This window comes from Musca autumnalis, unplaced genomic scaffold (assembly GCF_047663935.1).
Source record: "Musca autumnalis isolate F117 unplaced genomic scaffold, ASM4766393v1 scaffold_1, whole genome shotgun sequence".
NCBI classification, from domain to species: Eukaryota; Metazoa; Arthropoda; class Insecta; order Diptera; family Muscidae; genus Musca; species Musca autumnalis.
This window is the reverse complement of record NW_027411644.1, coordinates 66,636,022-66,651,455: the sequence shown is the minus strand read 5'-3', so window position 1 is coordinate 66,651,455 and position 15,434 is coordinate 66,636,022. Positions and strand designations below refer to the sequence as shown.

At 36.4% G+C, this 15,434-nt stretch overlaps 1 protein-coding gene across 9 annotated transcripts in view; it reads right to left on the bottom strand.

Moving 5' to 3' along the window:
• SNF4Agamma (SNF4/AMP-activated protein kinase gamma subunit) overlaps positions 1–15,434 on the bottom strand; it is a 501,567-nt gene that overhangs the window by 206,793 nt on the left and 279,340 nt on the right. For 5 of the 9 annotated variants that reach the window (XM_073980020.1, XM_073980036.1, XM_073980044.1 and 2 more), the window contains exons 2-3: positions 1,545–1,887; positions 1,146–1,182 (exon numbers count right to left, since the gene is read on the bottom strand). In XM_073980020.1, coding sequence (XP_073836121.1) covers positions 1,146–1,182; positions 1,545–1,697 — 190 coding nt within the window. In that variant the 5' untranslated portion in view covers positions 1,698–1,887. The remainder of the gene's footprint in view (positions 1–1,145; positions 1,183–1,544; positions 1,888–15,434) is intronic. The other 4 variants (XM_073979972.1, XM_073979982.1, XM_073979993.1 and 1 more) reach the window with 1 other exon arrangement.

Below are 15,434 nucleotides of genomic sequence, written 5' to 3'. Positions count from 1 at the left end.
GGTTGTGGCCTCAATATGACATCGAAATGCCTGAAATTTGCTATTTTGCCTTCGTTGAGGATATAAAACTTTCCACCAGAAATTTGTCGGTATATGTCCAAGCCTTTATATAGGCCCCATAGAACGGTACCTCCAGATTTTCGGTATTTTGAAGGTTGTGGCCTCAATATCACACCGAAATGGCTGAAATTTGTTAGTTTGTCTTCGTTAAGGATATAAAGCTTTCCACCAGAAATTTGTCGGTATAGGTTCACGCCTTCACATAGGCCCCATAGAACCGTACCTCCCGATTGTCGGTATTTTGAAGGTTGTGGCCTCAATATGACATCGAAATGGCTGAAATTTGGTATTTAGTCTTAGTTAGAAGTATACAACTTTCAAACTGAAATTTGTTGGTGTAGGGATACGTTTTCATATAGCCCCCTTAGAACGGTACCTTCCGAGTTTTGGATATTTTGAAGGTTGTGGCCTCAATATCCCACTGAAATGGCTGAAAGTTGGTATTTAGTCTTCATTGGGGGTGTAAAACTTTTCACCTGAAAATTCTCAGTATAGGTGCACGCCTTCATATATCCTCCATAGAACGATACTTCCCGATTTTCGATATTTTGAAGGTTGTGGCCTCAATATCCCAACGAAACGGCTGAAATTTGTTATTTTGTCTTCGTTGAGGATATGAAATTGTGGAAATCTGGTTTCAATTATTTTTATGATTGAGGGTATTAAAATTTGTTTTCAGTTGTATTTTGACAAATTTTAAATTTTTTATTATTTTTTTTAAGAAAATATTTTTTATTCTAAATGGGTATAAAAATATAAAAAATTTCAATACATTTTTTTATTGTTTTTTATTAACTCCTCCTCATATCCACGTGTGCTTTTATTTATTTACCCATATTTTTTTTAATTTAAGTATTTGCGAATTGTTGTCAAAGTCAAGGTTTATTTGAATTGGTAGTTAATATTTGAATTATAAACAAATAAATATTACAATAAAAACAACAATAATAATCGATTGTTGTTTGTCATGTTAACATTTGGTACTTGCTTTTGCTTATTAAATATCTGGGTATCTACGAGTACTTGTTGTAGTTTGGAAAGATAACAAAACAAAACAAATAAATAATTAGAAAAACAAAACTCACTTTGTACTGCCAACTGCTGTTGATGTGCCGCAACACGCTGTAAAGAGAGAAAAAAACAAAACAAAAATAAATATTAAATTTTATTGTTATTTAAAGGGGGTTGGGTGGGGGGTCTAATGGGGAATTACACATGTGCAAATAAAGACCATTAATTGATCCTTCTTGTGGGAAATTTTATTTGAAACTGATAGTAGAAAGTCATCGCCATAATCAGAAGGGAAAAAGTGGGTGATAAATTATAGAGGGAATATTTGGGAAGAATATATATTTGGGATAGAATATAAGAATATTTTTTTTTAATTTTATAATTTTTTAAAATAACCCTTTATATTTTTTTTTCAATTTTAAAATTTAGAGAAAATCGATACTAAAAGAAAATCATATTCATTATGCCATTACATTTTGCAACAATGTCCTTATGCCGCTACGTTCCAATGCCTGGACATCTAACGATTGACTGCGTCCTCGTTGATTTTTTGTTTGGGAGGACGACGACGACGATGATGTATGGGAATGGGCATGACGATAAATCCATCTTTTAACAGCTGACATTTTGCTATGGTGTTTTGTTGTAGTTGTTTTTGTTGAATTATTTTATTTTTCTTATTAATTATAAGTAAATGTCTTAATTAACACAGCCAATGGTTTCATACATTAGTGCAGATCATTGAAGGTAGGTTGTTTTTCTTTTGTACTTTTTTATACAATTTTGTACATTAACTTTTGGTTTAGCCTGTTGTCACTGTAAACATCAATGTTATGTTATTTAGAAGAAGAAGAAAAGAGCTTTCAGCAATTAATTGTGGTGAAGAGCTTTTATTGTTGTTTATTAGACATTTTCGACGAGAAATGTTTATCAACCTAATGCTATGAGCTTTTTATTTTCGTAGAGTTGCCATGGTGTTTTGTTTTTACGTTGATTATGGTCGATTCAACTATCGTTGGGAGGGATTCAACTATTTTTTGCACAATTCTTAGAAAACGTAGGAAACATTTGTTGTGTAAGGGAAAAATGTTTCTAAAAACTAATTTTCAATTTTGAAAAAAATCAAAAGAATTTTTAATGAAGATTTAAATTTTTATAATAACTTAATCGCTTAATACAATAAAAAAACAGCCCCCATAGAACGGTACATCGCAATATTCGGTATTTTGAAGGTTGTGGCTTCAATATTCCACCGAACTGGTTGAAATTTGGTATTTAGTCATCATTTGGGGTACAAAACTTTCCATATAAAATTTTGCGGTATAGGTCCACGCCTTCTTATTGCCCCCATAGAAGAGTACCTCCCGATTTTCGGTATTTTGAAGGCTGTGGCTTCAATATTCCACGGAAATGGCTGAAATTTGGTAATTGGTCCTCATTTGGGGTACAAAACTTTCCATATAATTTTTTTTGATATAGGCCCACGCCTTCTTATTGGCCCCATAGAAGTGTAACTCCCGATTTTCGTTTTTTTTTTAAGGTTGTGGCCTTAATATTCCACGGAAATGGCTGAAATTTGGTATTTAGTCTTCGTTGGGGGGTGCAAAATGTTCCACCTGAAATTTGTAGGTATAGGTCCACGCCTTCATATTGCCTCCATAGAAGTGTACCTCCCGATTTTCGGTATTTTGAAGGTTGCGGCTTCAATATACCACGAAATTGCTGAAATTTAGTATTTAGTTTTCGTTGATGGTATAAACATTTTCACCTTAAATTTGTCGGTATAGGTCCACTTCTTTATATGGAACGTTACCTCCGATTTTCGTTTTTTTTTTTTTTGAAGATTGTGGTCTCAATATTCCACCGAAATGCCTGATATTTGGTATTTGGTCTTCATCTGGTGTATACATTTTCCAATATGAAATTTGTCGGTATAGGTCCACGCCTTCATATAGCCCCCATAGAACGGGACCACCAGATTTTTGGGATTTTGAAGGTTTTAGCCTCACTATCACACCGAAATGACTCAAAATTTGGTACTTAGTCTTCGTTGGCCCAGAAATTTGTCGGTATAGGTCCACGCCTTCATATAGCCTCCATAGAATTGTACCTCCCGATATTCGGTTTTTTGAAGGTTGAGGCCACAGCAACCCACCGCGTCCACTTTTTATACCCTACGCCACCATGTGTTAAGGGTATTATGTGTTAGTGCATTTGTATGTAACATGCCTAAGGAAAAGTGATAGACCCATAGTTCCTTCTAGGGATATGCGTAGAATCAATTTCTTAGTCGATTTGTGCATGTCCGTCCGTTCGTCCGTTCGTCGCATTTATTGTTCGATTTGGCTGAAAATTTAGTAAGATAATTTTTTTAGCCTAATGAAGAACGCTATTGCTTTTGGTGAAAATCGGTTCAGATTTGGATATAGCTCCCATATATATTTTCGGCCGATTTGAGATATTTGATGCACCAAACACGCTGTATCTGCCCAATTTTTATGAAATTTGGAATGTGTGATGGAATTAGGTCTATAGATAAATGTGCCAAATTATATCGAAATCGGTTCAGATTTGGATATAGCTTCCATATAAATTGTCGGCCGATTTTTGGTATTTGGCACACGATAGACGTTATATATGTCCGATCTCAATGGAATATGGAATGTGTGACGGAATTTGGTCTAGAAATAAGTGTGCCAAATTTTATCGAAATCGGTTCGTATTTGGATATAGCTCCCATATATATTTTACCTATTCACAGTGGGTTGGGTTTCATATAGTCGGCCCCGCCCGACTTTGATGCTTTCCTTACTGGTTTTAATATGTTATACTTACAAAACGGATTTTCCTTCTAAGGAATGCCCAAGTGATGGTTGCATTTCAGAATCCAGGTACTTTTTTGTGGACTCTTTAAGTCTTTACCTCATCACGCCCACTTTATAAATGTGTTATACATATCTTCAAAACAAACTTCTGAACGGGTTTTCATGAAATTTGCACAGACTATATATTTGTTGATGGATTTCGGAGGGCTATATTATTTTATAATCACCATATTTGCTAAACTCAGGAACGCATCGGCTTGCAAATTAATTTGCGTCAAGAGTCAAAAAGCAGGAGAATCCGACTTTACCATTTCTTAACATTTACAATTAGATTGCGTTAGGATAAAGATAAGGGAGAGGGACGATCATAAATCCTAAACAGAATCATGGGGCGAAAAAATCCGACAAAGTCCGTTAGAGAAAAGAAAGTTTACAGACAAAAGCTGGTAATAAATTTAAAATCCGAAATGAATAACTTATAAAGCATAAAGTTGTGATTAAAAGTCAATACGACGGTTCAGCAACGTGGTCGCGGGTATGCTAATTTTTATAATAAAAAAATGACATGGACAGATATAGCCCATTTGCAATACTAAGCATCATAGGAGCAATAGAAACTTCTATACAAAGCTCTATCTTAAAAATTGCGAGCAGTAACTTGATTTCAACAGACGGACTTGGTTATATCGATTTAAAATTTTACCCTGATCACCTGATTATAGGGTCTCCGATGAATATTTCGATGTGTTACAAACGGAATGACAAATTTAATTTAATTAAAATATAATCCGGAAACCCGGTATGTGTTAATTACAAAGGTTTGAGGATCACTTGCTTTATTAAATAATATTAATATATTTTTTTCCGAATTAAGTCAGTGCTTGTGTTATCAAGAGTTGTCTGAAAAGTGATAATTATGGACATTTCTTTTAATTGTGTTAATTGACGGAGGTTGGTCTTAATCTGTTTTGTTAATAAATAACTTATTTATTTTTGTACGTCTTCTAATTGCTAAATTTCTATACTTCTCGTTATTGTTTCATTAACACATAATTTTGTTGTTGCAATAATTTTATGCCATATTTCTTTGACAATTTAAACCAAAGTTGTCAGTCAACACATACCTCTATGAAACAATCTACTGTAAAAATTTCATCTTCAAGATTTGCTCAATAATTAATAAAATTAATTAATAATAATGTTATTAATTAATACATGTCTTGGAATGAAAACAAAAGGTCTGCTAAAAGTAGTGTCGCCCAAGATTTACCATCAATGTTTTAGTATATACACATATATGGTGAAAAAAACACATGGGTGAAAAAAACCAACAACCACATGATGTTTTTATTCACGCACACTGTAAGTGAGAGAGAGAAGCAAATGCAAAAACAACTCAGTGGGCGCCCTCACTATACTTCAATGCAAAGAAGCGCGCCCCTGCCTAAAAGGGCGCCTGTAAAATATATGCATATTCGTAAAACCAGTTATTCATCTGGGGTTAGCAGCATCGCCAAGGTAATGGCAGAAAAAAATTAATATTGATTTGTAAGAAGTTACAGTTCCGAAAAAGTACTTTAAAATCCAGTTTTTGGTAACGGGAGTTTTTGTTGGGAGGGATTGAAATTCAACAAGCGCATAGTAGAGTGGAAATATTTGTCTTCTTCACATGTGCAGTTGTTTGATGATCTTGTTGCACCCTTTCTTATTTGACCGTACAATTGACACGTGTGCAAGGTTCACTTCTTGAACCTGTCATCTTCAACATATTTCTTAATGCACGTGAGCCTGAAGGTAACTTACTTTTGGTATATGCAGATTACATCTATGTCACTGCAGCTGGAAAGAAGTAATACTTATCCCACTGAGCCTACTCTTCCAGTTGGAGAGACACAGCGATTAACTCCACTTTTTGAAAAATCTTAAATTTAAGTGTCAAAGCCCTTGATATAATCATAACTTTTTATATTTATAACAACTTTCCTTAATAATAAAGATTAGCACATTTAAATTACAAATAAACAATGACAAATATACATTTAATCATTTTTAATTTTTCATTTTATGGAGTTAAGCAATTTTAATTTGAACGGCACACATTGATTGGTTCAGAATCGCTTTTTCCTGGTCATCATTTTGTAACTTTTGTAAAGATATTTTCACTATTTTTTATTGACAGGTAACATAATCAGCTCCGCTGAATTAAAAAACAAATTAGGTCCAGTAGTTACAGAGGAATGAATATAAGGCCAACGTTAAACTTTTGAATTTTTTATAATATTTTTCAAAGAAATACTATTTTTTAATTAACAAAATTAAAATAATTTTTTTAATTAAAAAATACTCCTGGGTTTTTCATAATAGATCATCTTTATATTGTTAGGAATGTAACTAGTAGGTTCAATAGTACGGTTGCACTAGAGTTTTTTGCCGGGTTAACCCACTCCATGAGGATTTATTTGGCGTTTGCGCTATGGAATTGACATTTGAAACCCAAACCCAATGGGTTAACACGGTTAAGTGTAACGCGGGTATAAGTTAATTTAGTTGAATTTCCGTTAATTTGAATAATTGAATTGTAAGGTATTGAGCAGTTACTTTGTTTAAATCGAGTTACAACAACATCTATTGGATAGAATTTTCTCAATCATTCTAGTTCTTACTTTACCTGTCATTGATGTGATTCCATTTGTTTTGGCATAATCATACAATTATCGCTTAGTTTGCTATTTGTTGTATTTGTTTTGCTATTGTTTTTCAGTTCAATTACGTCATCGCTATCTATTGTCTTTGTATCCCGTATATTTGTGTGTTGTTGGCCCTGCAAACATTTTCAATCGCCTAAAGATAATTCGCGATTCTCCAGGAAGATCAACCCGCTTGCAACGAAAATTCCAATTGTCGCAATTGAAGTAGTCCAGAACTAGTTCTAATCCATACTAGTACAAATATTTACCCCTAAGTAATGCGAAGGGAACCAATTGACACCTTTTTATCCCCAAGTAAACGAGGAGGCGCCAGTTGCGACTAAATTAACTTAACTTAAACGACGAGTTGTATAAATAATTCACATTTACATTTTCTTAATAACTTAAATATAAATGCAGCATCCAATAACAGCAGCTAGTGTTAATGGACTGAACATATTCGTACAAATCATTCATATTGTTCTGGTATAAAAAAGGAATACGAAGGAAATATGCAAATTATAAGAAAACCCACATGTGGGCTGAAAGAGGACACTCTCGGGTATCTCTCTGCAAATACAAAACCCGATACCTTTTATGGTTTCCGAGAAATATTCATTTAATTTTTCAGACATTTGCAAAAATGACTTATCTTCTAAATGGGGTAAAATTGTCGTCTTTAGGGACACGAATAGCAAAAGGAACCAATAACTTATAATATGATCCGTACAAAATCGACGAATTTCCTTGATGGTTTGATTTTTATACCCTCAGCCTTTAGGATAAAGAGGGTATTTACACTTTGATACGACCAAAAATGTGCCTCATCGAAATAATGGTTTTAGACCCCAAGTATGTTTGTACGATATCCGTTTCAGACAATTTTGAGTAGATCTAGCAATGTCCGTCCGTCTGTCTGTCGGTCTGTCTGGCTGGCTGGTGCGCACGATAACTCTCGAACGGATCAATCGATTCGGTTCAAATTTTGGGTATCGAAATATTTTGTCTAGATTCGATTTAAGTTCGAAGATGGGCCATATCGGTCCACTCCTTCAGGTACCTCCCCCACAAATGTTCAAAAATTTTCTCAAAACTTGTGCGCACGATAACTCTTGTAGGGAATAACCGATTTGCTCCATACTTTGCACATCGTGTAATTTCTACCAAACTTAGATGAGGTTCCAATATGGACTCAATCGGTACACTCCTTCGAGTACCTTCCACACAAAATTTCGGAAAAGTTCAGTTTAGGACCTGGTCTCGAATCGCTTTGATTTTTGTTTACGCAAGGTGTATTCGCTGTCGTCTATACGACGCTGTAAGTTTCATTTGGGGCAAGTCCATACTTCCTGAGAAAATAGCCTGAAAGTTACAAAAACCCCTATGACACAGTGTGTAGTGGTTGGAGCGCAAGATAACTCTCAAACGGATCTGCCGATTCGGTCCAAAATTTGGCTTTCGTAATATTTTGTCCAAACTTAGTTCAAGTTCAAAGATGGAGTATATCGGTCCACTCCTTCCGGTACCTCTCCCACAAAAGTTCGAAAATGTTCGGACAATTTGTGCGTACGATAACTCTTGAAGGTAGTAACCGATTTGGTCCATACTTTGCACATTATGAAATTTCTACCAGACTTAGAAGAGGTTCCAATATGGACTCAATCGGTAAACTCCTTCGAGTACCTCCCACACAAAGTTTCGGAAAAGTTCAGTTTAGGACCTGCTCTCGAATAGCCTTGGTTTTTGTTGTAGCATCGTGTATTCACTGTCCCCTATACGAAGGTACAAGTTTCCTCAGGGGCAAGTCCATACTTCCTGAGAAAATAGCCTGAAAGTTGAAAAACAAACCCTATGACACAATGTTTATGGGTGGAAACGCAAGACGGATATGCCGATTCCGGCCAAAATTTGGCCTTCGTAATATTGTTTCCAAACTTACTTTAAGTTCGTAGATAAACCATATCGGTCCACTCCTCCAGGTACCTACCCCACAAAAGTTCAAAAATGTTCGGAAAAATTGTGCGCACGATAACTCTTGATGGGAGTGAAATCAGTCACTTCCATACTTTGCGCATTCTCATAATATCTACCAGATATAGATCAGGTTCGGATATGGACTATATTTGTCCACTCCATCCCGTACCTCCCACACAACATTTTGGATAAGTTCACTTTAAGACCTGCTATTGAATCACTTTGATTTTTGTTGAAGCAACTTACATACGCTGCCTCAATTACGATGGTAAAAGTTGTTTCAGGGGCAAGTCCATACCTCTTGAGAAAATAGCCCGAATGGTGTAAAAACCCCCTATGGCACCCCCATTGGTCTATGTCGGTCCATTCCTTTAAGTACCTTTTCCGCAAAATTTTTGAATTTTTTGGTGGTTATTTTTAGGACATTTAAATAAGTAGTTAAACAAGTCGTAACTACTTAAATAAGTAACCGCATATATCGCGCGACATGCCCTTGTTATAATAATGGGTTAGTAATGGGTTTTGTAATGACTATTTTTGCTGGGGAAAGCCAACATAAACCACTTCAACAATACACTGAAATAATACACAATCGAACCAATTTGCGGTGCTACAACAACAACAAATTCAGTAAAATTTAGGGAAATGTTTGAAATTTTTTTTAGCATTTTTGTCACTAAATATAGGGTGTGGTTTTTAAAATAACATTTTGTAGTTTAATGTGGGCCAAATTTTCCTTTTATAATATTTTGGTCGGAAATAGCAACGAAGATGGCAACACCATAATTGGAAAGCTTTTTCAGAAAGTTTGTTCCATTTGTTCTTATGCCAATGAATTTTCAAAATAAATAATAGATGGCGCTACGATGAATAAACGAATAGCTTACTACGGCCGTTACCGACAAAATTCAAAAGAAAACATGTAATTATTTTTTTCAAATTCTTAATTTTTTTGGGTCACTTTAAATCAAAAATTTTGCACAACACACTGCAGAGAAAATTAGTATATGTAATATTTGGTTGATAAATGGATTCTTTACTTGTTTCCACCATTCATCAATATTTATTTATTCTGTCAATTGTTTTCATCTTCATTATGAATGAACAACAGTTGCTGTTGCCGGCTTGTCGTTTCTTTGTTTGTACTTGAGGTACATAACTACATACATACTTTTCGATATTTACTCACTCGTATGTATATTAATACATACATATCCAGTGCAGCATGTCGTAAAATGTATGCCAAATTATTAGCAATGCAATGTTAATTTAAATAAATTTCCACTCATTTATTATTTATAGACCCTGCTGCAGTTTTTTCCTCTGTTTTTTTTTTGCATTTCCAATGCGGGAGCAAAATGCCAATAAATTACTTATTTTTTAAATAGCCCAATTGGAGAGGTGGACATTGACTTGTTTGATCGTCTGTTGTTTTGTGGGAATTTTTGTGTTTTTATTGTCAGTTTGTCTGTTAAAGATGCTAATTAAAATGGGAGACAATATTTTATCGCCACAGCAGTATTCAACTCACAAGAAGCAAATATAAAACCATACACAATACATTTTTGCGTGACATTTTAATCTGTTTTCAAGAGTTAATAGTTCCTTTAAACAAAAAAAAAAAAAAATAATAATAAAAACATGTGACACTAAAAATAGCTAATATTTATTATTTTTTATAAATTGCAATTTTTTTGTTGTATCTATGAGGTAGTTTTTTTTTAATTTATTTTGTTTATTTCACACATTTACACGAGTGGTGTACAAACGGCAATTGTAATGACTAGACAGCGGAATTTTATGCAACCCCTATTTTTGGTCCGATTCATGTCAAATTTTGGGTCTGGGCATATGTTTGGCTTCTGATTACATTGCAATCGAAACATATGACATATGCAAAATTATGCAAAATGCATAAATTTTTGCATATGCAAAATTTATGCATTTTACATATTTTCTTATGCAACAAATATTTCAATAATAGGTACAAAAATGTTTGTGTGTACAATTTTTATACCCTCAGCCTTTAGGCTAAGGAGGGTATATACACTTTGATACGATGAAAATGTGCCTCCTCGAAATAATGGTTTTAGACCCCAAGTATGTTTGGACGAAATGTGTTTCAGACAATATGGAGTCGATCTAGCCATGTCCGTCCGTCTGTCTGTCTGTCCTGCTGGCTGGAGCGCACGATAACTCTCGAACGGATAAACCGATTCGGTTCAAATTTTGGCTTTCGTAATATTTTGCCCAAACTTAGTTTAAGTTCGAAGATGGGCTATATCGGTCCACTTCTTCCGGTACCTCCCCCACAAAAGTTCGAAAATGTTCGGAAAATTTGTGCGCACGATAACTCTTTAAGGGGGTAACCGATTTGGTTCATACTTTGCCCAACGTGAAATATGTACCAGACTTAGATGAGGTTCCAATATGGACTCAGTAGGTCTACTCCTTCGGGTACCTCCCACACAAAATTTCGGATAAGTTCAGTTTAGGACCTGCTCTCGAATCGCTTTGATTTTTGTTTTAGCAACTTGTATTCACTGCCTCCCATACGACGGCACAAGTTTCATCAGGGGCAAGTCCAAACTTCCTGAGAAAATAGCCTGAAAGTTTCACAAAAACCCTATGAAACCGTGTGAGGTGGTTGGAGCGCAAGATAACTCTCCAACGGATCTGCTGATTGAGTCCAAAATTTGGCCTTTGGAATATTTTGTCCAAACATAGTTTAAGTTCGAAGATAAGCTATATCGGTCCACTCCTTCAGGTACCTCCCCCCACAAAATTTCAAAAATGTTCGGAAAAATTTTCGTACGGTAACTTTTGAAGGGAGTGGCCGAATTGGTCCATACTTTACACATCTTATTATATCTACCAGATATAGATCAGGTTCAAATATGGACTATATTTGTCCACTTCATCCAGTACCTCCCAAACAAAATTTCGGATAAGTTCACTTTAAGACCTGCTATCGAATCACTTTTATTTTTGTTGAAGCAACTTGCATTCGCTGCCTCAATTACGGCAGTAAAAGTTTATTCAGGGGCAAAACCACACTTCTTAAGCGAAGGGAGTAAAACACCCCTATGGCACCATATGTAGTGGCTGGAGATCGACTTCCATAATGGTCAATGTCGATAAATTCCTTTAAGTAATTCCCCCGCAAAACGTCTGCTCTTTAATCTTATCAACATTTTTGTCGGTTCATACGTTCAGAATTTTTAAAACCCTTTAAATACATACGTTTTTTGGGAAAAATTGTTTCAATATACACAGGCTGAGGGTATATCTCTGTCGGCCAAGCCGACTGATACTTTTTTTACTTGTTCTTTTTAAAATTCTTTTCAGACAAGTCAATAAAATAGAGAAATGCATAACCACAGCCACAACCTTCAAAATACCGAAAATCGGGAGATATCGCTCTATGGGGGCTATATGAAGGTCTGAACCTAAACCGACAAATTTTAGGTGGAAAATTTTGTATCCCCAAGGAAGACTTAATACCAAATTTCAGCCATTTCGGAGGAATTTTGAGGTCACAACCTTCAAAATACCGAAAATCGGGAGGTACCGTTCTATGGGGGCTATATGAAGACGTAGACCTATACCGACAAATTTCAGGTGGAAAGTTTTATACCCACATCGAAGACAAAATGCCACATTTCAGTCATTTCGGTGGGATATTGAGGCCACAACCTTCAAAATACCGAAAATCGGAAGGTACCATTCTATGGGGGCTATATGAAGACGTGGGCCTATATCGAGAAATTCCAGGTGCAAAGTTTTATACCCCCAAGGAAAACTTAATATCAAATTTCAGCCATTTCGGAGGGATATTGAGGCCACAACCTTCAAAATACCAGAAATCCGGAGGTGCCGTTCTATGGGGGCTATATGAAGACGTGAACCTATACCGAGGAATTTCAGGTGGGAAGTTTTATACCCCCAACGAAGACTAAATACCAATTTTCAGTCATTTCGGCGGGATATTGAGGCTACAACTTTCAAAATATCCAATATCGGTAGGTACCGTTCTATGGGGGCTATATGAACACGTAGACCTATGCGGACAGATTTCAGTTGTAAAGTTGCATACCCCTAACGAAGACTTAATACCAAATTTCAGCCATTTCGGTGGGATATTTAGACCACAAATATTTGAATATATTTTTGCATATGATTTTGCATATGCTCATTTTATGCAGATATGTACAAATATGTCAAAATATGCATGATATGCAGAATATGCAAAATATGCAAAAATTTCTGGGCCTAATTCGTTTTATTTTGTAATAAAACGAGTTTCTGTCTAATCAGATTTTCTCTACGACCATCCTAACCATATATGCATTTGCATAGGATTCCGCAGTCTAGTAATGACCGACAGGTGGCTAGACGAACGGTGGGACGGACACACCACATGTTTGTTTACGCTCTTGTTAATTTTGCTATTAGATGTGTCTAAGATTTTTTTGCCGTTGTTGTTGTTCAACTAATAAGTCATCACTCATTTTTATTTCTTTTTTCATTTCATTTTGTTTTATTATCATTTAGTTGTTGTGATTTGTTTAAAACAATTTATTATTTGCAATTTTATTGCAGCTATTTTTAAGGTCAACCGACAATGTGTTTTATTTTTAATTTTTCTGAGGGGGGACGTAGGTATAATGTGAGCATTGGTAATAGTAGGAAAAGTAATACCTTAGAATCTAGGGTCGCCCAAGAATTTCCATCAATGTTTTAGTATGAGTGAAGAAAACAACAACCACATAATGTTCATTGTTTGTTTTCATTCACTTACACTGTAAGTGCGAGATAGACGCACCCCCAGGGTGGAGTGCTCTCACCGTTGCTGTGCTACTCGTTATAAATAATATTTTGACGGAGCTCGATAATCAAGGTATCAAAGTTGTTGCTTATGCGGACGACTTAGTACTACTGATTTCCGGTAAGTTCCCGTCCACCATTTCGGAGCTTATGCAAGGAGCCTTATCCGCTGTCGCGTTGGGCCAAGGCGAAAGGCCTTGGAGTAAATCCAACTAAGACAGAACTGGTAATGTTCACGAGGAAGCGTAATATCGGCGTCCTTGTTCCACCAAAACTGGATGGAGTGCAGCTTCAGCTCTCGCCCGATTCAAAATACCTTGGTACAATCCTGGACTGTCAATTACGATGGAATAGGAATGCTGAGGAGCGGGCGAAGTCCTCTCTATTGGGAAAAGTTGGGTCTAAACTCATCGATTATACACTGGTTATATAACACAGTGGTGAGGCCCATCTTATCTTATGGTTCTCTTGTTTGGTTGTACTCACTGCGCCAAAAATCTACATCCAGCAAAATAGACAAGGTGCAAAGACCTGTATCGATTCTTATAACTGGAGCCACCAGGAGCACACCCAAGCTGTTCTGAACGCAATGCTGAACTTAAGGCCTCTGAGCCTCAGCATTATGTGTCAAGCAACTCGTAGTGCCCTAAGACTGTGTGAACAGAATCTCTGGCGTGATTGTGCCTATGGGCATGGATGTATCCTGAATGAATCAGGTATCAATGTGAACCAACGTGGAAAACTAAGCGACTATATATCACCAGGCCTGAGATTTCACAATATAGATGTTGTTATCCCTAGTAGAGACGACTGGAACCGCAGTTACCCCCCTCTGGACGGTCTGGCTTTTTATACAGACGGTTCCAAGATGGAAGAAGGTACTGGGGCTGGAGTCTACTGTGAAAGGCTAGGTCTTGAGTACACTTACAGATTAGATAGCAACTGTAGTGTTTTCCAGGCTGAAATCTTCGCGATTTGGAAGGCAGCGGAATTGATAAAAAAGTCTGGATGTAGAAATCTTTGAACCGGTGACTATCTTTGTGGATAGTCAAGCGCATCTTAACGCCATCAAACTGCGACTATAGGGGTAATGAAAGAGCAGACGAATTAGCTAGACGAGGATCGCAGTCTACAGATCTAGCAATCGCTGACTCCATCAAACCACCCATTTGTCACTTTTTCCAAAGTATTGAAACGATCTCTGACGAATGAGCCAGTGAATTATGGTATAATGAACCTAGGTGCATTGTGTCAAGATCCCTTTGGCCGTCTCTATCAGTAAAAAGAACGAATTCTCTGTTGAACCTGAGTAAAGCTGAAGTTAGAGTAATGACGGGTGTTATCACTGGACACTGCTATATCAGGGCCTTTACCATCAAATGGGATAATGACTTTACTGACTATTGCAGACTCTGTGAGGATGAGGAGGAGATGGAGACGATCGAGCACATCCTGTGTCGATGTCCAGCCCTGGTTCGTATGCGGCATAGATTAGTGGGTGTTCACTTTCCACCGTGTCTAACCTTCTATTCAACTGTGGAACCTGCTGCAATCTACAACATCATCAGAAATCTGCAGTGGCTGGCACAGCGCAACCTGAACACGTTAACCGTATTTCTAATTTTCATCCAACCATCGCCACCCAAACTTTTTCTCCCTTAAAACTATTTTTCTTTTTGAAATTTTTTACTCAATTACTTCATATACATTTTCATTACTTCCTTTTTATTTTTTGCCTCTCTTCTCTCTTCTCTTTTCTCCATCATTTCTTTTCTTTACAGTACTTTCCTCGTATTTCCCCTGGATGATCACAATGGACCGGAAGGTCTCCGAATGACGCAGTCATAAATTAGTGACTGCACATCCCCAAACCTAACCTAACCTAGAAGATCTGCAAAAAGTCTTTTATGGATAAAAAAAAACCTTGAAGATGAACAGGTCTTCTGTGGATAGGAGGCATGTAATAGCTCTTCTACTGATGGAACCCTTCTTCTAAAGCACTTCTATGGCTAAGACTTCCTAACGATCTTCGATGGGGTCTTCTGTAGAT